The sequence below is a fragment of the Hesperophylax consimilis genome, chromosome 7 (genome assembly GCF_061612785.1).
Source record: "Hesperophylax consimilis isolate HC1 chromosome 7, BYU_Hcon_1.0, whole genome shotgun sequence".
NCBI lineage: Eukaryota > Metazoa > Arthropoda > Insecta > Trichoptera > Limnephilidae > Hesperophylax > Hesperophylax consimilis.
In genome coordinates, this window is record NC_142842.1 from 42,050,828 (window position 1) to 42,076,080 (window position 25,253).

The 25,253-nt window shown below is 35.0% G+C and overlaps 4 protein-coding genes across 4 annotated transcripts; 2 read left to right on the forward strand and 2 right to left on the reverse strand.

The window, feature by feature from the left end:
* The first annotated feature begins 992 nt into the window (after positions 1–992).
* Positions 993–2,627, forward strand: LOC149422808 (alcohol dehydrogenase class-3-like). The gene has a single exon (XM_089633973.1). The coding sequence runs from the start codon at positions 1,235–1,237 to the stop codon at positions 2,369–2,371; it is 1,137 nt and encodes a 378-aa protein (XP_089490099.1). The 5' UTR covers positions 993–1,234; the 3' UTR covers positions 2,372–2,627.
* Positions 2,628–2,671: 44 nt separating this feature from the next.
* Positions 2,672–13,471, reverse strand: LOC149422809 (regulator of MON1-CCZ1 complex-like). The gene is made up of 10 exons (XM_089633974.1): positions 13,339–13,471; positions 12,882–13,240; positions 11,214–11,335; positions 10,295–10,521; positions 9,540–9,675; positions 6,434–6,680; positions 5,536–5,707; positions 4,768–5,010; positions 3,531–3,777; positions 2,672–2,793 (listed from the first exon to the last, which is right to left on the reverse strand). The coding sequence occupies exons 1-10, from the start codon at positions 13,453–13,455 to the stop codon at positions 2,732–2,734; spliced, it is 1,932 nt and encodes a 643-aa protein (XP_089490100.1). The 5' UTR covers positions 13,456–13,471; the 3' UTR covers positions 2,672–2,731.
* Positions 13,472–13,753: 282 nt separating this feature from the next.
* On the forward strand, positions 13,754–15,394 carry LOC149422810 (RNA-binding region-containing protein 3-like). Its single transcript, XM_089634014.1, has 2 exons — positions 13,754–14,636; positions 15,336–15,394. The coding sequence occupies exons 1-2, from the start codon at positions 13,754–13,756 to the stop codon at positions 15,392–15,394; spliced, it is 942 nt and encodes a 313-aa protein (XP_089490140.1).
* Positions 15,395–22,312: 6,918 nt separating this feature from the next.
* LOC149422811 (nucleolar protein 11-like) lies at positions 22,313–24,857 on the reverse strand. The gene is made up of 4 exons (XM_089633975.1): positions 24,626–24,857; positions 24,307–24,471; positions 23,825–24,200; positions 22,313–23,401 (listed from the first exon to the last, which is right to left on the reverse strand). Exons 1-4 carry the CDS (start codon positions 24,755–24,757, stop codon positions 22,314–22,316), a joined length of 1,761 nt encoding a protein of 586 aa, XP_089490101.1. The 5' UTR covers positions 24,758–24,857; the 3' UTR covers position 22,313.
* Positions 24,858–25,253: the final 396 nt, after the last annotated feature.

Sequence of the window (25,253 nt, forward strand, 5' to 3'; positions counted from 1 at the left end):
TGTGTGTGCCATTTCGCGATTGAAATCAAAAATGGGATTAAAAAATAATGCGTTGCCAACGCTTAATCTTCCAATCATCATAAAATATCCGGTCTATCTCCACCAATTGAAAGAAGGACCCGATCACGTTGTTAAATACAGGTACTAACCTCTCGTTCTTTGATACAATGTTCATGATTCCTTAATGTACTTCATTGGCTAATAATTTGATTAATTTTCCTTTTCAGACCTATCCGTATTCCGACGCGATCTTATACCACGTATTAGGAGACTAAAATTGCTAAACAAAGCCACGATTACATCAAACAAGTTCATTTAAACCTCTCCAGAATTACATCATGTAAGTACCAGTATTTTCAATGATGTTTGCTGACGACAAAGCTGTGAAAATTATATGAAACCCTTGCAGGAGAACTTCAATAACTTCTAGTGCTATTTTGTGTATATATTCTTGTATTATTGTGCAAGGTCAAATTAAATCCTATTAAGTTGTTGCAGTAAGACAGAAATCCTGGGTTCGATTCCTAGTTGAGACTGTTACTTTTTATTTTTTTGTGTCTTGTTCTGTTTCATGTTTTGTTTAGATATATTAGTATTATCTTCTACTTCAATGATAAATCAATGCTCAATACATCGGTTGTACTGACCCTGTTCTGTATTACTGTCCATTGTCTTTTTGAAAATAAAAAATATTTTGATGTGTGCATAGCTGTGGGTTTTTTTTATTTTCCTTTTCCTGCATTCCAGTATTTTTTTATTATATAAATTTTTTGGGCTAGTGAATGAACGATGTTAGCTGGGTGCAGGTATATTGTCTATGTTTGCTGTTTTTTAAATGACCTTGAGATTTCTTTATGGTCCACCATATATTTACCTGTCTGGACCAAACGACCGTTTTATCTGTGGTCGTCTGTGGTTAAGGGGGTGACAAAATGGCGCCATACAAAAAGCCCGAAGATATCGATCTAGAGAGTGGTTTATTTATGTTTGATAACTTTACGAACTTTTATTTCAACGCATCAACGTGTTCCGCATTCGTGTATTGTACCAATAATTTGCACAGAACTGAGAGCTTCAGTTTTACGCAGCTTCCTGTGACGTGTTATCTTTGCTTATCCCCGGTTTTGTAAATTCGAATATTCTTCATAAGTTCAAAAATATCCGGCACACCGGTTGATAGTTGCACTCTGCACTCAGAATTTAATAGCGTGCGGATAAAGTATACATTTTAAACATGGCTGCAACTGCCGGAAAAGTTATCGAATGTCGTGCTGCTGTCGCCTGGGAGGAGAAGAAGCCGCTTTCTCTGGAAACGATTCAAGTAGCGCCTCCGCAAAAGGGAGAAGTCAGAGTCAAGATTACAGCGACCGCGCTATGCCATACCGATGCGTATACCCTTTCTGGAGCTGATCCCGAGGGAATGTTCCCAGTTGTACTGGGACATGAAGGAGGAGGAATCGTGGAGAGTATTGGCGAAGGCGTAACTTCTGTCAAACCCGGGGATCATGTTGTTCCACTGTACATCCCACAATGCAGGGAATGTGAGTATTGCCTTAATAACAAAACTAACTTGTGTCAAAAAATCAGGGTGACTCAGGGGCAAGGAATGATGCCAAACGGAACATCGAGGTTCACCTGCAAGGGTAAAACACTTCTCCACTACATGGGGTGTTCAACATTCAGCGAGTACACGGTCGTGGCTGAGATTTCAATCTGCAAAGTCAACGAGAAGGCCCCTCTCAGTAAGGTTTGCTTGCTGGGCTGTGGTATCTCCACCGGGTACGGAGCGGCCCTCAACACAGCCAAAGTAGAAAAGGGATCCAGCTGTGCCATCTGGGGCCTGGGAGCCGTGGGGCTGGCCGTGGCCATGGGCTGCAAGGCCGCCGGGGCTTCGAGGATCATCGGAATCGACTTCAACCAAGCCAAAGCTGAAGTGGCCTCAGCATTCGGTGTCACCGAATTTGTGAATCCTAAGGATCATCCCAACAAGTCTATGCAAGAAGTTCTGGTGGAGATGACCGGGGGTTTGGATTATACATTTGAATGTGTCGGCAACGTGAACACCATGAGGTCTGCCCTGGAAGCGGCCCACAAGGGCTGGGGGGTGTCGGTTATAGTGGGAGTGGCTGGGGCGGGACAGGAAATCAGCACCCGACCCTTCCAGCTTGTTACTGGGAGAACGTGGAAAGGAACTGCCTTTGGAGGTTGGAAGAGCCGCGACAGTGTTCCCCAGCTTGTAGAAGACTACTTGGAGAAGAAGATATTGCTTGATGAGTTTGTGACACACAACATGAAGTTTGATAAAATTAATGAAGCCTTCAAACTGCTGCATGAAGGAAAGGCTCTCCGAGTGGTGTTACATTTTGAATAAGAAAAAAATGTGTAATCTTCTTCATTGTATATTCCTAAAACATTATTGCTTGTGCAAACTACAGCTTTATTCCAAAACATACTAATGATATTACCTACTTATTTTTCTACCTGTCCAACATAGAATTTTAGGATTTACACTTTTACTCATGGAAACATTGAGAACCATTTATGTATTTACACTTTTACTCATGGAAAGATTGAGAACCATTTATTTAGATTGTAAAAAAGGGTCTTGAATAAATACTTTTGTATATTTTAACATATTAACAGTGTTTTATTGATTTGTATAATAATATTGTGTAAATTTAGGTACGCAGCAGAATATAATGTAGGAATAAATAATTTATTTCTGATACGGCTATCTTTCATATTCTGGGAAGAGGATGCGGTAAAGCTGGACAAATGAGTCGCACTGTTCACCTGAAAAATAAACAAGTTGATCATTAAATAATATCCACACAGTCCTATTATAGAGAGCTAAATAGATGTCTCTGAAGAGGACTTCTTATAACCTCCGTAAGATTTGGAGTTAATTCTATAAAGAAACTCTTATAAATATATAATAAGCTCCTTTATAAAGAAACCGCAGTGAGCAACGGACAGCACGATAATATTCAGATCAAATTAAGCAAGGACGGATTGTTTCACAGAATTTGAACAATTCATCAAATTTCAAAGTTAATATTAAAGTTCTGTTATTATCCAAGTACTGTCAAACAACCTGCCCACAATGAAATAACAACAGAACTGGAAAATTAATTTTGGAATTTGATGAATTGCTCACATTCTGCGAAACAGCTTGCACTTAATTTTACAACAGTCATCTTCGCCACATATACTCGAGCGCTGTCAAGAAAGGAAATGTTTGCCCTTTGTAAATTAATAATAAGAAATCAATATCTCAACTTGTGATAATAGTAATAACTAGCTGACGTGTACCCGGCATTGTTCGAATTTTCTCTGCTTTCTTAAATATAATATGAATTTAAAATATATATATAAACCTTTCAGAAGAAATTTTCTAAATGATAGTGAAAACCTTATCAAAATCTGTTGCTTAGTTTAGAAGAAATAAGCGCACAGACAGATGCGAAAAGCAATAATATAATATTTTAGTACAATAGAGAAGAAATAAATCATGTTTATGTAATGATCACCTTTAAAGAAACAGTGTGAGTTCCTGGTGACCCTGTTCCTATTCTCGAGGGCATGGAAAACGGAGGTGAAGGTGTTGATATCCCCCTGGGCAGCGGACAGCAGTTTCCTGGCGGGCAGCGAGTTCCACACGCTGGTTATGCCCGTCTGCGGCTGTCCGATGGCTACGGGACACGAGGCGCTATACTGCTTTGCCACCCCTACGGCGGCAATCACTTCACCGCCACCCAGAAGAACCTCGACAGCCTCCTGCAATAAACATACTTTGTTATTCCAGTATTTACAGTCCTGTGGTTGGTTTGTAGTACACAATATTTTAAAAAGAGATTATTGCTTATCAAGTTATGCTAATGTTGCTAAAATTGCTGTTTATACACACGAGTGGATACTTATCGCCGTGTAAAAACTACATTACACATTGATGGCTTATGTTAAGTGTTTTAAGTAAAAATAAATATGTGTGAAAAGCATGTATCTATCAAGATTATTTACTTTATGAATAAATGGTTAGCAGGAAATTCACATCATTATTTAATCTTATAATTAACCTGAAATATTCTTATAAACTGAACTTTCAAATTGCACATAACACATGTGTGCACTAGACCAGTGGTCCCCGACTCCCGGTCCGCGGACCGGTACCGGTCTGTGGAGCAAATGGTACCGGGCTGTGAAAAAAAACTTATTCTGTTGAAAACATCTTTACGCTATGTAACCGCCGACACAATACCGTTGAAGTAAAAAAAACTCCGCACAACCTGTGCTGACACATGAAGTTCTAGAATATTAACATTTTAACCACCCTTAGGGAGCCACGGTAAAATTTTCAGACGTTGACTGGTCCGCGGCGACAAAAAGGGTGGAGACCACTGCACTAGACCACCGACATGGGTAAATGGGAGATAGATTTTATCATATGAAAATCACTACAGAATGTAAAATATTATACTTAACATATTATTGTTTATTCCAACACTAAATTTGGGTTCTAATAACAGGATTAGAAGGGTTAGGGATTCTAATAAGAAAAGATAGTACAATTATGCTTTTTGACTGTTATATCAAAATCATGTAAAACAGAATAGTCGTAAGAAAAAAGGCAGCTGAAAATTTTCAATAGTCACATTCTGATATACGAGACCTTTCATGTTTATCAACCTATGATAGTAAAAAGTACATCAGAATGTGACCATTGAAAATTTCTGGCTTCATTTTTACTTATGATAGCAGTGTACTTACTTCATGAGCATTCAGCCTATGAAGCATGTCCAGCGCCAGTTGGTGCGCGGCGGGATGGAGGTTGGCCAGCGACAGCAGCAGGCAAGCCAGGGGCTTGGAGTCTCCGATAGCCCCATACTGCAGCAGCTGGTGCAGGTCGGAGAAGCGGCCACTCCTCACCAGCGCGCGCACCAGCATCTCCGTCAGGGCGTGCTGCGGAGAGATGCGGTGGCGCGCCATGGAGCACAGGTAGTTCAGGACCACCTGAATTAAAGGAAAAATACAATTTATAATATATAATTACACAGAACAGCTAAAATGAAGTAGATAAATACTATAAATTCATATACTATGTGGCCTTAGAGCAATGTAAAGTTTTTCTCAAAGGTGATAAAAAAATATATATATATTATTACCATTATACTACACGGTTCCACAATAAATCTGAATATTGAAGACAAGTCAAGAAAAGTTACTTCACTACATAATCTGACATACCGAAAGTAACCTTTTAAAATTGTAGAATGGGGGCCTCCGCTCAGTGGAACACACAGTAAAGACCACTTCGTTATTACTACTTTAATGAAAACCATTTCCACTACCAAAATACAAAGTTTGGAAAATTGCAACAAACCAAACTCCATTACTAAATAATTACTATAAGCACTAAAATAGAAAACGAATAGTAAATACAAGGCACAACAATAAATGAATAATATACAATAATAATAGTAACTACAATTGTATGCAAAAAAATATTAATTTTAATACTTATGAATATGAACTAACTTGTATAATGTGCGGAGAGTCAGTGTGGTGTTGAAGAACATTGGTGTAAATATCTTGTTGAGAAATGACGACTCTATGCTGCACTTGAGAAGGGGTGGTTTTATTGCTGGAATCGTTAAACTGACTGGAACTCTGACCCGTTTCTTTAGCCATTTCTTGTTCTGCCCACTTTCTGTAAGTTAAACATAAACCAGATTATATTTTTGCATATTTGCAGTAAGTATGTATGTTGAATTTAATTGAATAATACACAAATATCTCTATCTCTTTATTATTTACTATTCTAATTTCTGACCAAAATCTAAACTCACTATTTCCCTAACGAAACAAATTTCCAGCCAGTAATCAATCTGAAATCTAAATCAAATTTATTTTCTTTCGTTGTAATACACTATTGCAAAACAGAACGAATTCAAATATTTTTCACCAAAGGGTACCAAATTTATATGTCATAACCAAAGATATTAGAAGAACGAGATGTGCTATGCGCAGTTCGTACTGAGTGGAATTGTTTTGCCGAGTGTCGCCGGTTTTGTTCACCAATACTACTGCACACCTTCGCTTGCGCTAAGGTATCCGCACTAATACATAGAACAGATTTCTGTGCGTACACGTCCCGATACCGTTCAAAGTACCCTAATTAGGTAGTACTCCGGCTACGGTCCGGCGGCCAACATAGCATATCTCGTTCTTCTAATATCTTTGGTCATAACACACTAATCCATTACATGATTAGTGGGTAACAAAAATACAAAACACACGCTTACGCACTGTGGAATTATGAATTGAATATAAAGGACTGTACGTGCTTTCTCTGTACTAAATATCCTATTATGCAAAAGTTTAATTTTTTATAAAATCTGTACAAAATCAAGGAATACAGTTAGAATAAAGTTACCTATAAACTGCATTAATTTGATCAAATATCTCCATCAATGGAGCTAAATTCTTTCCCCCATCGGCCGTTAAATCTTTCAGGATATCAAAGATAGGAGCACGGCCATCTGTCCTCCTCAGGAGTACATTGACTATCTTCTCTGGAACGGCGCACAGCAAACCAGCAGGCTTCAAAATCACCCTCCAGAGGCATCCGAGACGAGCATCTATGACGATGTCTGGTTGGAACACAACCCAGTTCCCAGAGTCTATTATTTATAATATGGTTAAGGAAACATTTCTATAACAAGATACATATATGTGTAATCAGAAAAAAGTTAGATTTCAAAATCAAAATCGGTTTCACTAAAAAAAATGGATTTTAGCATAGACTAAAAAATATATAAATTAAAGAGATGATACAGAATTAAAGATCCAGATTTATTTCTTATCTAAAAGTAATGTAAAACAAATGCACGCTTCCTAAGGCCAATAGACAGATAAGCTATCATATTAGTATCTTTTAATGTTTTTGTGTAATGCACTAAGTTTATTTTGCAATCAATACATAATTTTATTTAAGTAGGTACAACATTATTATGGTTTTGTTATTTTCCATAAACAATAAAATAAATTAATGCAATTAGATAAGAAGCAAAATAATAAAATACATAGTTGTTATTGTATTTAAAGTACATATGTAGTGTTAAGTATAGGGTTTACACGTGTAAGTAAGCGTAATATTAAATGGTGTTTAGGCTCCAAATTGGAATTGAACCAAGATGGATTAGGATAGCTCAAGGTAGATAGGTGAGATTCTATGTTTCGTCAGGGATGGGGGACTCTCTGTTCAAATAAAAATAAAAAAGGGGAATAATTCTGGAGTTGCTTACTGTGCTTCGTCATTATCATGCTGGACGCTCATGGCCCGTTTGGGCAAAACAGGCGAGGTATTGGGGCACACGCGAATTTAGCTGAAGAATTACTCCAAAGAGCCGAATATATTGGATCCGATTCATGATTAAAAACAGTACGGCAGAATATCGTTTACAACAATTGAGTCTGTTTTTAGGATGCGTGAATACGCGAGTTTCCGGTAAGATTGCGTCATGCTCGGGTGAGCAATATTAACGGCGGAGCACAACGACACAGTGTCCCAGGCAGATGCCGGATATTGTCTGCCAGCACGGGCGACCGCGGAAGCGATGGCGCGTTTGACCATCTGCTTTGTGCGTGGTGGGAGAATTTAATTTACGTGACCATACTTTAATGTATGGGGTGATTGTACTTTAATGTATAGGGTGACTGTACTTCATAACAGTATATGTAAATAATTTGCTTTCTTTAACCTTTTAAATGCCAGTAGGTAGAAGTGTAGCTGTGCACAGCAGGCCAAGAATGCGAGTTAACTCGCTCTTGGCACAGAAGCGGTTAAAAAGACTATAGCCAAAAAAGTACAACATAATTTCCTAATTCGTAATTTAACCCTTAAATGCATGATTTATTAATTTTTCTGGAAAAAAATATATTTTGTAGATATTTGCAAGGAAATATAAAGAATTTTTTTTTTGTAATTTTTTAATGATATTTTATTAAAAAAAAATTGTTGCAGATTTACAACACCATGTATTTAATAAAAATTAATATGAACAATTTACATATGAAAAAAAAAAAAAAAAACCTAAAAAAAATTCTCAAAACTAATAAGTGTACCGGAAAAATACGAGTTATTACATATAAGTATTGTATTATTGTATCTACTTACCTAAGAAAATCAAAATAATAACAGCAAAACCAAACTGTAATTCTAACCTCCAACCAAATTTCGAGAATCTTCACTTTGTTAAAGAAAAAGTGACATTTGACATTCGCGAAAGAAAAAAAAAGTGATGCCACTCGATAAAATATATTACCGTGAACTTGATAATTCTAAAACGGCATGCATTAAGTATACACCAAAGAGTTAAAGGTGGTTTGAACGGTATGTTGCCGTTTTGCAACAGTATGCATTTAAGGGTTAAAGAAAATTAGTCAATAATGATGGTTCAAAATATCGCAAAATATATGTTGTATGTAATGTCCTACAGTTTTTTGTCTTCCATTTAAATAAAAATGTAAATATTCATTTGTTCAAAATCTTAAATCTGCGTAAGTTCTTCACAAATTGCTTTGTTATTTTGACACAACGTTACATTTGAAATTACGTTCCCCCTCAATGCTTCCCTATTGCTAATGTCTTTCTCGAGTGCCTCCTACTTCTTCCACCATTCACTTCTGTATACCACAATGTTACTGTTAAAAAACTACATTACATAGACTTTAAGTCGACTCCGCATCTCATTACGGTGCAGAGATATTGCGTTAAGTATTCCTCGGGTGTCTCCGACTTCTACCACTAAACATCTCTAAACATTCCTGACACTAATAACTTTTAAAATTAATCTTTTTATTTTATTTTTAGCGATATTGGTCAACAACTTTATAGTTTTGCGAGCACAAACACACGCAGGCAGAATTTTTATATTTAAAGATTAGAAACCAGTTAGAATTTAGCTCAACCATTTGGAATGCATTTTATAATATAGGATGTTGTCCTGCCACAGACCCCCTTCTATGTAGGGAAGTTGAAATTTGTGGTTGGGTGTATTTTTGGATGAGAAATCTGCTTTTTTGAAAAACAGCGCCATCTGTTGGACAACATGCTTTTTTTTTTAAACAGGGCCATCTGTTGGACGTAAAAGCAACAAGCGATATTGTTTCTCTATCTGCACAGACATACTGAGCCACAGCCAGCTAGTGTAAAATAAAAAAGAACAGATTGTTTTTTTTTTAATTTCTTAAAAAGAAAGACAAACATTCCCGCTTTACGAATAACCTGAGAATATTTGAAAGCCTCCTACTACCACTAGAGTAAGCGGAAAATATTGTTTGTGTTGTGATGAAGGACTTAACCAGCCGAGGAATTGAACGTGTGACGCCTGGGTGGAACCCAAACGTGATGCCAACTCAGCTACTCACCGGTTAGATATTCACATTTAGTTTCAAAGTTTCTAAAAGTCTCTTACGACCACTCTCTTTAATAAAAACTGAGTGAAAGTTCAGAAAAGTGCTATAAATAAAAAGGATACACATTTGGCATGTTTGATCGGGCAATACGACAGGCTTCAAGGATTTGGGTGGTGCTATTGGTCCGTGAATAATTACATTATTTCCTTCCATGGTTCCACTTTCCATTATATCAAACAGCATAGATGTTTGACTTGCCTGAAAAAATATTCATTATTATCGTAAGATATCTTATCGCATCATAACTTCAACAGTCTCAGAAAAAACTCTCGAACTGAGAGATCTGTCAATGGATAATGCATTTTCATCACATTATGATCAATTAACAGCCAAAAAAAGGTCCAGACGCCATTTGCTGCAAAGAAAAAGAGATAGGAAAATAGTTGTAATACTAGTAGCTAATAGTGATAATAATAATTTCAGTGGTTTCTCCGTAACTGTGTGTATTCCTCAATGCTTAAACCTGGGCTTTTGGAACATAAGAAAAGCGAAGATTGGATCATAGGATAAAAAAAGGAACTCAACCATCGCAGTTGGGGCCGGTCTGCCAGATTCTGGATGCACTCGAAATAGGAATATTAAATTATATTCACAATACTTTATTCCACGGTTATGTTATACGTCAATCCTCCCTGCCTGAGGTACTATTTTATACTGAGCTCTGCAGAGCCCCAAATGAGCATAATATCACTTTATTGACATCTTGCAAGAAAAACCGGTCATGATGACATTTTGGGATGGGTTCATTAACTTAAAAGCAATCTCGTAAGAAACCAACTGATCAGATTCAAACAATAAATAGAGTGTTTTTCATTACCTGGTGATGCACAACAACCAAATCATCCACAACGTTGATCGCAAACCGTCCGACAAGCCCAGTACGGAAGGCGTGAACTTTGTTGTGCGCAGAGGGAGAGGAGTCTAATGGGAGGGCCAGCACTTCCGCAGGACACTCTCCGCCGTGGCGCAAAACCAAACACCACGAGGATTCGTACAGTCTCGCGCAACTCACATCGCGTTCGCTTACTGCTCTCGAACCTTCCACTGAAAATAAGCAACAATTAATTATAAATATTGAATAATAAGTAACTTTCTGAGGCAACACTAACATTATGAATACCAATAAATTATATTAACTAAATTTTAGTTAATACAATAAGCCCTGATGAAACTTGAGATAAGCGAAACCCGGTTGGCTGTCAGTTATTAATTCAAATAAAAAGTGGTGAATTACAAAGTGTGTTTTTTCATTTAATATACCCCAAAGTGTTTGCTTCCTTCGAAAATACCAATAATTAATGTACATATCGCACCATGATCGAAAAAACAATGTAAATGACAAAAACCAAATTTTAGGAAATATGATTTATCTTCAAGACCCATGTTCACTCCTTCCTCTCCCCAAAAAGACCCTCCACACAGCATCCCCAGAGATGACATAGGCCCTAAGGGAAATTATTTTCCTCAGGGCCTCCCGTGTGAAGTTAATGTAAAAAAAAAATAGGGGCACAGAATCTATTTTGGGCGTGTTAATTTGGTATTCTCAAATATCGAGACAGTGCAGTCTAGTCGATTAGGAAGCTTATGATAAAATAATATTATTAGAGCCAAACTGTGGGTTACGATCTTTCGGCCAATTTTCGGTAAATTGATATTTTACTTACCCTGATGAAGGCACAGTTGCAGTTGTGGTGAAATTAGTAGGCTAATTTTGTTATGAAACATATTTCACTTACTTTCTACTCTCGGCAGTTTGGTGATGGAGGAGTTGTTCAGCAGAAATGGATGAAGGTAGACTCCATTCTCACTGGCCAGGAGTACTAGTTTGCTTCGGGCACACCAGGAGAACCAGGATGCACTGGATATAAAAACAGTATTACTTTTATTTTTTTTTAAAAGGAAGACAAACATTCTTAGTATTGTGGGACTACTTTATTTCCCCCCACATGTGGAAATAACGCGAATTAATCCGCTGCTATACGCAAGCGAGCATGAGAAGAGAAATCTTCATTCCTGTTTCAACGTTCGATTTAACCGCCAGTACCTCCACTCTTTCTGCCACCGTCACCGCGTTCTGTATAAATTATAATATTCGTCCTCACAAATAAACTAAATCAATTGTGCAGACACTCGTTTCAATCTTCCTTCTCCTGAACACAATTTACGGTTTGGGCAGTCCCAGTAAATTACAAATAAGTACAGCCCTCATACAAACACGCTGCCACAGTATATTGACAATATTTTAAAATCTCCTACTACCACCACAGTAAGCAGAAAATGTTGCTTGTGTTGTGATGGGGACTTAGCCAACCGAGGAATTGAACACACGACGCATGGGTGGGACCCAAACGCGATGCTCACTCAGCCACTGACCGGTATTGAAATTTTATTTTATTATTAAATTAGAAGAGAAAGAAGGTTATTGCTACGAGGGTTTTGAATTAAGGAACAACAAGGAGAATGCTGTAAACCACTAAGCCACCGGCACAACCTATAGATCTGTGGAAGATCACACCGGCAGGAGCGATGCCAATGGTTAACTTAGTTAAAACATAATATGGCACAGAGCATAATTTGTGTAAAATTGATTTCTTTGTTTTTGGTGGAAGGACCACAGATAGATCTTTCATTTTGTATTGAAATATCGAGGCGTACATACAAAACAGCGTAATTTTAGCAGTGATGGCCTCCTTGGTCGAGGGATAAAACTTTCAACTAGCAATCCACATGTTGTGGGTTCAAATTCCTGCCTGCGCAATTAAATTTTATTTTTATTAATTTGTGTAATTTCACAATTAAATAAATTAAAATAATGCATAGTATATTTGCACCACGTTCCAGAGTGGAAGATACTCTCAGTATCGCCCTGGTGTAAGGTCACCACTCAGAATTGAAACATTGATCGAAATGGCTTTAGCCGTGTTTGGTGACCAGGGGCCTACTCTGTTTCTTTAGGGTTAACAAACTTGTAAGTTCGTGGTTTAACCTTTCCTTGCCGGTCCTGTCAACTGAGTGACTCTAATTAATAAAATATCTCTCTAAATAAACTAAGCACAAAGCTCAAATTTTCGGTATTCCTCCGCAATACATTTATGTATTGCATTAAATAATTACAATATATAAATATTTACTGAGTGTACAGCACCGGAGGACGAGGAAATTTTGAACACCGTAAGGGAAGGGTTAATACGGGTTTGTGACGTGGCTAAACCGGCGGCAGGAAAGTTTCCAAAGATACAGAGTAGGCCCCCAGTGAATAGCCAGGTACTTCCTCACCTTCTTGTGCGGTATTCACATTAAAAAAAAACACTCATTATGTTGAAAAAACTCATGTGCACCATATTCTAAGTTTAGCTTAGAAGCAAGATCTACAAAACTAACAAGAACCATGAAAATTTAGTAACCTTATTGATGAGGACTTCAAGCTTTTAAGTTGTTTTTTCTCTGGTAAAACCTGCAGTATTTCAATCCCATGGTCAGATATGAATGCCAGTTCATTTGTCTTTGTCCACACAAATCCCAGCAATGAACCGTTTTTCCATTTGCAATTCTGAGAGTACTCTGCCGTGGTGGGGGTCAAGTTTTCAAAGTTCATGAAGTCCACGGATGTGTGAGACCTCTGTATAGCGAGGACGGAGAGATCTGGAGAGAACTTTATGGAGATTACTGGGCCCTTATCTTCCATGCGAAATGTGGTACAACTGCTTTGGTCGGGGCCTTTTACTATCACGCCAGTTACCCCACTGGAACGGACGGCAAACACCTGAAGCAAAATCAGTTGATTTAGGAAGGAAATAGCTTTAATAATAATAAAATAATGACTGTTAAAACACACCGAAAAAAATAAAGATTATTTATTACCTGTCCATTTGTATCGTCAAAAAATACATTTGTTAGCTGGCTGACAGCATCAAATCTGATTGGATTTTCTGAGAGCTGGAGGTAAAACTCTTCCATACTCTGGTTTGGCGTCGCCATTTTGGAGACAAAACAATTCCTGTGGTCTAATAGTTGTTATCACCTGGAGATAATGGATGACATTATAACAATAAAGTTAATTTGTTCAAAACGCCTATCGAGCCAAGAAAAATATTGACACAATCTGTCAAACGTCAGAAATTGTTCAAAGAAAAACAAAGTATTTGACAGGCCAACAACTTTATCTATGGTCAGAATGTGTCAGTCAGTTTCATTTATTTATGGTTTCACAGTTCAAATCAGAGTTATTTTAAACGAATCGATATTTGTTTGATCGTTTCTTTTTTAGTGAATTAAAATGTCAACAACTCTCTTAGTGAGACATCTGTGCAGCGATCTTAGTCCTTCAGAGAGGGAAGATTTCCTCAGGCACTTCGGGGCCCAAAAAGTATGGTTTATAAATACAAATGCCCATACCGCCTTTGCATCGTTTAAGTCAATAGCAGCAGCAGAAGAAGCTTTGTCTCGTCTTCATCAACTAGAAATACTGGGTAAACGTTTGACTGTTGAATATGCGAAGGAAGCTAATAATTTACAGTCTAATGGAAGTGCTGAAAAGGATTGCAAACAAGTTAAACAGTACATTGACCGCCTTAATAGCTGGAATCCTTCTATAAGCTTACTACAGCCACCTCCTCCGAGCTTGAATTACAAATATCCCGCTGCATCTCCACAAACACTGTTTAATATGATATTTGAAATGCAGAAGAATGAAAAGTTTTACATTCAAACTCTCCATCTGATGAATAAAATAGGATTGGATCCACCGTTTCATGATGTTGAAGAGGATGTCAAATCCTTTATTGAAAATTGCTTACAGGTCCTCGATATTAAACTACCAGAAGTCCAGCCACCCTCAGTTCCTATAATTATTTCCAAAGGAAACGGAGATCTCTCTTCTGAAGAATCAGAAATGTCTAGCAATGAAGATATCACACTCCACGCTGAATTTCCAGCACAGATGCCAAAGAAAAGGACTTCTAATGTAAAAAGAATTAATAAAAAACCGAGACTTATGCGAGTGCCTGTATCTACTTCTGATAAGAAATCTACTATCTTCAAAGCTAAAGAAGTATTTGACGAAATGCCATTACAAGAAGTAAAGAAGATTGAAGTTAAGGTTACCAATATACAGCTGGCGGGTAAACTGCCTTTACCTCAAAACAGAACAGAAGTTATCGGTACAATAGGTAAAATAAATCCACTTCCACCAACAGTTCCTAATTCAAATGTTAAAAATCTTGATGAATCTCCTGAACACAGTCAATCAAATAAAGAAAGTGAAGTAATCACTTTGAAAGAATTATCAGAGAATAAAATATCTGTGAAAGATATGAAATCACTTCCAATTTTCAAGAATTATCATCCCGGTACTCCGTCCATGAGGCTTTATATTAAAAATCTATCCAAAGAGGTTGATACTCCGGATATAGAAAGAATTTACAAACGTTATATTAAAGATTGTGATGCGAATGAATTGGAAATGTTTAGCATTCGGGTAATGCAGGAGGGTAGAATGAAAGGTCAAGCTTTTGTCTCCCTTCCCTCCGTTGAACTCTCCCAAAGAGCAGTCAGTGAAACTAATGGATTTATACTCAAAAACAAACCAATGGTAGTACAATTTGCAAGAACGGCTAAATAAAATAAAACAATAGTGTTGTGAATCTAATGTGACCTAACTGCTAGGGTTTCAGGGTAAATGTAACATATGTTATAATCTACGCATTCATAGATGGCGTTAATTTAATTATTTTGTGAAAATACAATATTGATTGAGTTACCAATAAATAAATTGCAAAAAGTGTATTTTCATAAAGGTAGTGTTCTAGGTCCAATTTTATTTTTGTTATATAATTAACAACCATTTTCTGGTACTTCAGTTGTATTTGCAGATGACACTGTTTTGGTATTTGCTGGTGACACATCGGATGGAACTTGAACTAAGTGCAAGGCAAAAGGGCAATCATAATTTGGCTTGATCAAAACCTGTTAACCTTAAACATGACCAAAACAAAATATATTACTTTTAACATTTCCTCTGTAAATCAGCAATCTTTGGATTGTTCCTTAAAAATACATTATTGTGTGCAGGAGTGTAATTGTCAACCTTTGGAAAGAGTAGACAATATCAAATATCTTGGCTTAATAATTGATAGAAATCTAAAATGGTACAATCATATTACTATATTAACACTATATGGTCGGGCATTTTTCCGCCTAATCACGGCGTAGCCGCGGGTGTTTTTTAAATTTGAGCGCCGAAATTAGACTTTCCGCAAAATATTCATATCTTATGATCTATTTGATATTTTTCGATGAAACTTTCAGTGTTTTACTTTAAAAAGATGTCTCTATTTATTTACTTAGCAATGTATGTAATGTACAGTATTTCACAATTGAAATAACTTTATTCATACAAAATTTCAAGATTATTTAGAAATTGTCAATACATATAAAAAAAACTATAACCTAATAGTGCTTCAACGGGTGATAGTGTTCGAAACACTTTCCTTTATGCAGACGCACACTGCAAAACTTGCACATGTACCGCGTTTCACTGCGTAGTTTGTGAGCGGAACATACGCAACAACGATTTTATTATTTTTATTTTTTGTTGTGTTTCAAACTCATTGTTGTATTGACAAGTAGATAGATCGGGTACCACCGACAATAGAAAACACATGACCCCGCACCCATTTCGAATCCCTTGTTTACAAGTTTTCCGCATACTGTAAAAAGGCGTATGACGAGTTTTCTCGTTTCCCGCAAAGAATGTGTTAATAAACAAACTAAGAAAGCTAGCCTACATCTTCAAGACTCTGAGAAATATATTGGACATAGTTACATTAAAAACTGTATACTATGCACTTGTTCAATCAATGCTTTCATATAATGTTGTATGTTGGGGTTCTTGTAACATGACACGCTAGAGCCTTTAAATGTTGCAATAAAATTAATTTAAAAAATAATGTATAAGAAGAGTTTTTTGTATTCATCAGTTATAATATGAATCCTATAATTTCTATACCCGCTATATCCGATTTTTTGACAAAATAATCTGAGTATGACATCTTGTTCACATTTTTGCGAGTAACAAGAGGAGCCTAAAATTGAGTTTCAAAACCCTCCTTATCGCGACCAAAAACCATGTTTAAACTGCGAGTGAGAAACCAAATCCGCTATATCATACAGAAAGTTACTATCAAAACCCGCTATATCGGATTCAACGAATCACAAGCAGTTATTTTGCCAAAATACAATATGGCCGCCGCTCTGACGCCACGCTCGTGTGTCAAAATGATCTACGCGTGAGTTTCTAAACCCGCCATGTCGGCTCAGTTGACTTTCAAAATCACGAAGTGAGTATCAAAATCCGCTATATCCATTTTATTTATCGAAATTACTTAATTATTGCTAGACATATATAGAAAAATAAATGCTTTTCGAAATTTTATTACTCCAATTCATTATATAAAAAATTGTAATGCATTTACTTATGTACGCTAGAGATGTGACAGTTTTTTGCGGTTTTCTCCAAATCAATGAAAGTTGATATAGCGGGTATAGAAATTACACGACTCATATATTAGTGAAAGTAAAATTATGTCAATAAGGCAGTTGTACATAATACAGGCCCTCTGTAAATTTTAAACAACATTAATACTGCCATAGATTGGGTTCTTTAATGTATCAGCCGGTGACCAGAACATCCTTCGGACAAAGGAGTTTTGTGTTGATCCATCAAAAGATCCATCAAAAGGTCTAAACAGAAGTACCCTATTTGAAATTAAAAAAATAATTAAAAATAAATTTAATGACAATGTTAGCTACATTGTTGAAATCAACAACAAAGTCAGAAAAGAAATAATAAAAGAAGGAAAAATCAACCTGGGGTATCAGCGAATATACGTGGAAGACACAAATCCTGTCGTACAATGCTATTTTTGCCTTAAATTTGGGCACACATCAAGCAGATGCCTACAAAAGGTAACAAATAAAATGTCGTGTATGCACTGTGCAGGAGACCACTCCTACAAGGACTGTGAAAATAAGGAAACTTCTCCAAAATGTAAAAATTGTGCCACAACAAATGAAAGATTCAATCTAAAAATACCAACAAATCACCTAGCAAATAATAAAGCTTGCCCATATTATCAAAGAATGCTTAAAATAGCTTTGGAAAAAATAGAATTCTGACTATATCATAAAACTAATTTACTAGTTAGATTGTATTATAAAAACTATAATATACCTTCAGTACTTTATATAAAATTCTGTATATTAATTTCCAATAATTTACATATCAATTTATTTCCATTTACGAAAAACTCTCATTGTATACTACAAATTATAATATCGTTTAAATTCTTCAAAACTTTAAATGTGTTTAAAGAAAACATTTCACAACCGTTTAAAAACTATATACAATACAATTACCAATATCGTAATATTTTTAAAATATATTCCTTCGCTTCACTAAACAAAAATGCATCAAACGCTTATATATTATTTAATCCTTTTGCTAAAACTAGAAATGGATGACTACATTATTCAACATCTGGAAAAAAAATTTTACGTAAAAAATGTAATTTGTGACAACTCTAATGACTGTAACACAATACTTCAAACGACTCCAGATTCATTTACCGTAATGCATCTAAACATACGATCTATAAAGAAAAATTTTGATCATTTTCTAAATTATTAATAAACCTAAATTTATTAAACAAATATCCTGACATAATCATACTGACTGAAGCACATTTAAACACCAACTCAATCATCCCAACTCTCCCCAATTACAACTACTTTCAGAGCTCACATTATATTAACAAAAATAGTGGTATTGTTATATACACGAAGACGATATTTAAAGACGTACTCTTTACTGAAACGAATATGACTAATGCAAACTGTATTATTATAAGACTGAGCATTAATAATAAACTACCTATACAAATAATATCAATATACAGGACACACTCTGCTGTTATATCCACTTTTATTGGAGAATTGAATAATATTATTTTAAATAATAAATGTACAAATAATTTTCTAATTGGCGATATTAATATTAACATTGCTGAAAATAATCACACTATTGAAAAGGACAATTATATTAACATGATGACCGCTTTAAATTTTAAACCCTGTATTAATAAATATACTAGAGAATTTAATAATCAAATACCATCATGTATTGATCACATATGGTGTAATTCCAACTACATTGATAATCTTCAAACAATAATATGGAGAAACAACATAACGGACCATCATACATGTATTCTTAACCTTAACATAGAAAAACAAAACATTAATAATAGTAATAAATCTAACATGCCTAAAATATCGATAAACCAACAAATACTTCATGAAAAACTGTCTCACGAAACATGGGAATCTATACTCTGCACAGAAGATGTAAATAATAGTGCTTTAAAATTTCATGACACCTTACAAAAGCATATAAAAGATTCAAGCTGTGAAATACACAAAAAAATATATAAAAAAAAATTCAAAAAAATTAAACCATGGATTACCCATGGTCTAGTGGTTTCCATTAGAGAAAAAGAAAAATTATTTAAACTTACAAAAAAATTCCCACTAAATAATTCAATTATTTTACACTTTAAAAAATACAGAAATAAACTAACGGCACTAATTAAAATGACCAAAGAAGAATTCTACAAACAAAAGATGTTAAATTCAAGTAACAGTGGTAAAAAAATTTGGAAAACAATAAATGAAATAATTGATAAAAAAAGAAAGACAAGCGACATTTTAAAGCTGCACATTAACAATAATATGATGCAAGTTTCTGATAACCCAAAACTATGTGCGAACGCTTTAAATAATTTTTTTTCAAATGTCGGAAAAAATCTCGCAAACGAAATTACTAACAACATAGATAATACCACCACATCAGGAATTCCAGTAGCTTCATTAAATAAAACGGTAAAAACATTCGAAACGATAACCGAACAAGAAACTGTTGTTATAATACAAAACCTAAAAACTGAGTCCGCACCAGGTTTTGATGGGATAACCGTTGAAATTCTGAAAAAAAATCTTAACTTTTTGAAAAAACCTATTACACATATCATAAATAATAGTCTTAAAAAAGGAATCTTTCCATCTATTTACAAAAAAACTATTATTTCACCGATTTTTAAATCAGGTGATACTAAAGAAATTAATAACTACCGACCTATATCAGTATTATCAAATATCTCAAAAATTTTTGAAAAGGTAGCAAAAAAGCAACTGCTAAAATTTATTGAAACTAATAATATATTGAGTGACCAACAATTTGGATTTCGCGAAAAAATAAGCACACAGGACGCAATTATAGATTTAACAACAAAAATACATCAAGCACTAGACAAAGGCAAAAAATCTCTTGCAATATTCATAGACCTAAAGAAAGCCTTCGACAGCATAAGTCACAAAAAATTACTCTACAAGCTTAACAAAATAGGAATTATAGATAATGCCAAAATGTGGATAGAAAGTTTCCTGAACTCTAGAAGTCAATATGTAAAAATAAATAACACTCTCAGTGAACCGAACACAAGTGACTTTGGAATACCACAAGGCACCATATTGGGCCCTCTTCTATTCATATTATATGTTAATAATATCTTTAAATTACCATTAACAGGAAAACTCATTTCATATGCAGATGATACTGCAATTATATTTCAAGCGAATTCATTGAATGAACTTGAAATAATTGCTAACAATGATATCAATACGTTAAAAGAATGGTTTGATAAAAACTTATTAACATTAAATATTGAAAAAACATATTATATAATTTTTAGTATAAACAAAATAAACCCTTTTATTACATTAAATATTAAAATACATTCAAAAAAATGCATATCAAAAAAATCTACTTGCCAAAATAATGACTGTTTATCCATAGGAAATAAAAATGAAATTAAATATTTAGGTGTAATAATAGATAGTCAACTTAAGTGGAAAACTCACATAAACAATATCATAAATAGATTAAGAAAACTCATTTACATATTTATTAGTCTAAGAAATATACTTAACTTAAAAATTCTTAAAAATATTTACTACGCTCTAGCCCATTCAATAATACAGTATGGTATCGTTGCGTGGGGGGGAGCTTACAAATCATCACTTTTACCGCTGGAAATCACTCAAAGGCTGTTAATAAAAATTTTAATAAAAAAACCATCAGACTACCCAACCTTACAACTTTTCCAAGATTTTCAAGTCCCATCACTAAAAAATACATATACGAAAAATACGCTACTTCAAATCCACAAAGATCTGTATAAGAAGTCACACCATGCCATGGTTCGTGTCGAGAGCAATAGGCAAAATACAATGGGTCGCTTATGGACTCCATTAATGCATACCAGTTTTGCACAACACTATTACACGTACACTGGAGTGGTATGGTTTAATAAATTAACGACTGAGATGAGATTAGAACCGGATTTTAATAAATTCAAAAATAAAATTAACCTCACTACAATAAATAATTTAACGAATTAGAATGACGATGATATCTCACTAAATTATTTTATAAATTATTATATAAAAAAACTAAAATCTCTTCACATTATATGTTTTTATGATTCTTTTTTTCTTCTATTTACATATGTATGTTAAGTTTTTATTATTTTCCCTTTACACACGAGTTTTAGACTCTTGTAAAGGTAAACATGTTAATTTTTATTGAAATATGTTCTTACTATGTAAATTTAAACATTATACTGTATTTTATAAAATAAATAAAAATATTAAAAAAAAAAAAAAAAAATCTGTGTTTTACTCGTTTGATTGAATATAATTATAAACCTGCTCATTTCCAGAGATGTGCTTTATTTCAAATAAATCCATTTCAAATGGAAATGCAAAATGCAAAATGGGTATTTTCCATTTTGCATTTTAAATGCTTTTCTAAAAACCATTTTGCATTTTAAATGCTTTTCTCAATGCATTTTCCATTTTAAATGCTTTTTTGCAACATTCTTCCTACTATCTTCACTCATCTTTTTTTCATAAGCCCCAAATATCAGTCGGTCCTCAACCTCGCTATGAGAGATAATTTACATTTGTCAAGGTGCTCCCTGGTAGGAGCCCTGGCAATTGAGTGATACCATTACAAAAAATACTGATTCAAATAGGTACTGAACGTGGGGCCATGATGCTGTAATATTAAATTTTAGATAGCAGTTTCTATGTTTTTACGTTGGCAACATTAGTCCCGCACAAATTTTTTGTGGTTGCATAATCTGTAGTCGTGGTGTTTTTGGATTTACCATCATATAATATATTTTTTCTACATTGATATCCATTATTAAATGAAAAAATTGTTTAAAAATTCTATAATTATTTTAATTGTTTGACCTGAGAAACCATTTTGCATTTTCAATGCATTTTGAAAATAGGTATTTTGCATTTTGCATTTGAAATGCTTTTCTAAAACCCATTTTGCATTTTGCATTTTCAAATGGAAAAGTTTTGACCCATTTCCATTTTGCATTTCAAATGGTTTTGGGTACCCATTTTGCACATCTCTGCTCATTTCGACACAGGAATTCCTCAGGAAGATGAGCAGCAGAGGAAAAAATATATATTAAAGCCATCTATGAACGCATAGATTATAACATGCCTTAGCCTTAACACATATTTTTACTATGAAACTGCTCTTCTGATATTATTATCTCTATGATTTGTTTAGATGCAGGATGCATCATAATATTTTTTAATTATACATAATATCTTGTTTAAATTAACTTGTCAAGTCCACAGGTTTTTAAAGAGGTGTAATAAATCAAAAGTATTAATTTTTAAATTATCTTTTATTGTTATCAAAAGCCACGTACTTTAATTTCCTCTATATAATAGGTTGTACTATCATCAATGCATTTGTTCTGGTTGATATCCTTTCCGGCAGTGATCGAGTGCAGCATTGGAATCACACCTTCAGTGCACTCCACCTGACCCACCAGATCATCAATGGTGGAAACCAACTCCGCCAGGACGTCCTGGGTTTCCTTAGAGTTGGAAAGCACCAGCTGCTGGTAGTGGGAATCTATCAATACCGTGCTCCAGCCAATTATTTTTTGTTCATAGTCAAAATCAAAGTTGGTAGTTTCAGATTTGTCAGAGAGCAGGAAATTGGTATACCGAAGCAAGAACAACATGTCTTCAAATAGGAAATTCTTCCTCAGGTAAGATATGATGTTCTCTTTGACGTAGGGAAGATCTAATAGTAAATTCAACAGGCCTCGTAATTCCATCTTGCCAGCCGACAATTCCGAATTGAAAACATCAGTTGGTGCATCTACAGAGCATTTGTCAACAAGTTTTTTGACTACAAAAGAAATTAAACTAACAATAACATTTTCAGGAATATCTTTGAATTCGTTTAGGGATTTTTTAATCAATTCTATGTTATTTTCTTGTAATAAAGGTGGGAAGTATTCGGCGCATATTTCCCTCTCAGATAAACCTTTGGAGGCCAGGTCATTCCACTTGTCTTTGCTCTTCCAGGGAGCTTTGCCCTTTCCCCAATCTGCCGTCAGCACCTGGTCACACACCTTATCGTTCTTATAGGAACCAATAAGAGAGAGGGTGTTTCGGTGAGATGAGAGAATGAATGGAACAACAGCTATGTTTTGAGTGGCTTCTAACAAGACATATTCGGGAAGACACCACAGTCTGGCTCCCTTGCAAAATAGTTTGAGGGGATGGCTACATGATCCAACACCAAACAGGACGTTGAAGACGGCCAGCACAGCTCCTTCCTGAGCGGAGTCAGCTCCAAACAAAGCAATGTGCTTCCCTCCCATCCAGGACATGCTGACTTCCACATCCGAACACACCCAAGGAACATGGCCAACCAGGATGAATGTATCTTCTGTCAAATCGTTAGAAAATAATCTACCATCAGACCCTGGAAACAAATACAAAATATATTAGTTTTCCTATTTCACAAAGTGAAAGCAAGATAATCTTTTCACTGCATTCCTGATGTTTACAAAATAACAGTTTTGCAAGCGGCACCTTTGAAAATGAAATGAAATATATGTGCACGTAGCGCTGAGGAAATGGTTTATTTGTGCAAATATATGTACCTGAAGTGGCAATAGGTTAAATTAATATTGGGTTAGCTGGAAGAAATAGGATGTAACCTATAAGCTGTACCCTTTTTACTCTGTATTTCTGTGCAATAAATATTTTTTTGAATTTTGAAAGACATGCACGGTGAAAGCAATATGTTCCCACCTTTGAAAAAAAAAAGGGATGAAAATTTATCAATTTTGAAAAGATTGCATAATACTTGTTTAGAGAAATAAAAAGTCAAAGAAATACTCACACAAAACATGAACTTGTGGAGGCTCCGCCCGGGCAGATATTGTAACACCGACTACTTTGCCACCAATCAGTTCTGCCCTTTTTATTTCAACTTTCTTCATGGTCTCTAAGAATGGTGTATTGATATCAGTATTCAATTCACATGTCATAATACAATAATCTACGCCTCGATTGCATATATAAGCAATGTAATTTTTGTCTTGCAAAGAGAATGTGGCAACATCGATGATAGTTAGAGCCTGGTCGATTACGGTGGCAGGTTCCAGGTTCTTCCTCGCATACAGTGCATAAGCCAGAGCGGCGCAATCACCATCTTTGAAAATTATAGTGCTTTTTCCTTCGGTATCTCTGATTACTTTCAAAATGGGTTTGGAAAACTGCAAAAAAAACATTTTTATCATAATGTAAATTCCATTGCATCACGAGAAGCTTGTAAATGCAAAGGATGAAAAATGCCGAATGTTCAAAAAATGTTTTCATTACCTTGTTTTTCTTCAGTTTGTCTAAGTTATTGACATCTTCTGTCCATACTTTGATGACATTTTCACTGAATACACCGACATATTGTTTTTCTGCTGTGTCGTATATTACTGGAGCAGAAATGTGGTCTTTAGACGTCCAGCCACCGATCTGTTTCTGGTCTGAAAGCTAAAAGAAAAATACCAATTATTTTATTCGAAGGAAAAATTAAAGTTTTTAAAAAGGTAGTAGTTTTAAATGCAATAAGACGTTTTACAGTAAAACAAGGAAACCCCTTTAGGGTAAGCTTTCTACTTTCACAGTTAAACTTATAAACACTTACTTTGTATCTGTTAACAACATTTTTGCCCAACGTTACTATGCCACATCCCGTTTCGCTGTCTTCTGATACACCTAGGAATGACTTCCTGTCAATTAAGGGGCACAAACTATAGTAAGATCGGAGTTGTACCATTTTCAGGTAATATTAATCCCAAAAGGATTTTAACTTAGTTTTCGTATGAATTTGACAGAGAGCCCGGAACACGTGCGAAATACGCCATAAACAAGATCGGCGATCGGTGTTATTGTAATAGACAATTTAGACAGTATTTTCAATATGCTCTTTGGCAAGCAAAAGAACCATAAATATACAACTAGAAGAACAAAACTTGACACCACGACCTGGCAATACAAAGGCGAAACAGCGATTCAAGATGGCCGCCGATAAAGGCCTACCTTAGATAAAAATATTATTCTTCCAAGGGCTTACCATTTTAATATAATCTATGGATAAAACATAAAATCAAACCAACAAGGAACTCCAAGAAAAAATATTGTGTCTTTAAAATATGTTCATATGTACTATCCGTAAAATTTAACCGTCTTTTAAAAGTGATTGAAACACCATCACATTAAAACATTCTGTTGAGTTGGTACGACTGAATCTGTTGATGCTGATGACACGGGTA

Bases quoted from the DNA above. Each gene is read 5' to 3' on its own strand.
- LOC149422808 (XM_089633973.1), top strand. From the start codon at position 1,235: ATGGCTGCAACTGCCGGAAAAGTTATCGAATGTCGTGCTGCTGTCGCC.
- LOC149422809 (XM_089633974.1), bottom strand. From the start codon at position 13,455: ATGGCGACGCCAAACCAGAGTATGGAAGAGTTTTACCTCCAGCTCTCA. The intron at 11,336-12,881 runs GTTACTAAATTT...TTTTATATCCAG, and splicing joins TTGAAGTCCTCATCAATAAG to TGCATCCTGGTTCTCCTGGT. The intron at 9,676-10,294 runs GTAATGAAAAAC...ATATTTTTTCAG, and splicing joins TGGTTGTTGTGCATCACCAG to GCAAGTCAAACATCTATGCT.
- LOC149422810 (XM_089634014.1), top strand. From the start codon at position 13,754: ATGTCAACAACTCTCTTAGTGAGACATCTGTGCAGCGATCTTAGTCCT. The intron at 14,637-15,335 runs GTACAATAGGTA...CTGGTACTTCAG, and splicing joins AAACAGAACAGAAGTTATCG to TTGTATTTGCAGATGACACT.
- LOC149422811 (XM_089633975.1), bottom strand. From the start codon at position 24,757: ATGGTACAACTCCGATCTTACTATAGTTTGTGCCCCTTAATTGACAGG. The intron at 24,472-24,625 runs GTAAGTGTTTAT...TTTTTCTTTTAG, and splicing joins ATGTTGTTAACAGATACAAA to CTTTCAGACCAGAAACAGAT. The intron at 24,201-24,306 runs GTAATGAAAACA...TTTTTTTTGCAG, and splicing joins ACAAACTGAAGAAAAACAAG to TTTTCCAAACCCATTTTGAA.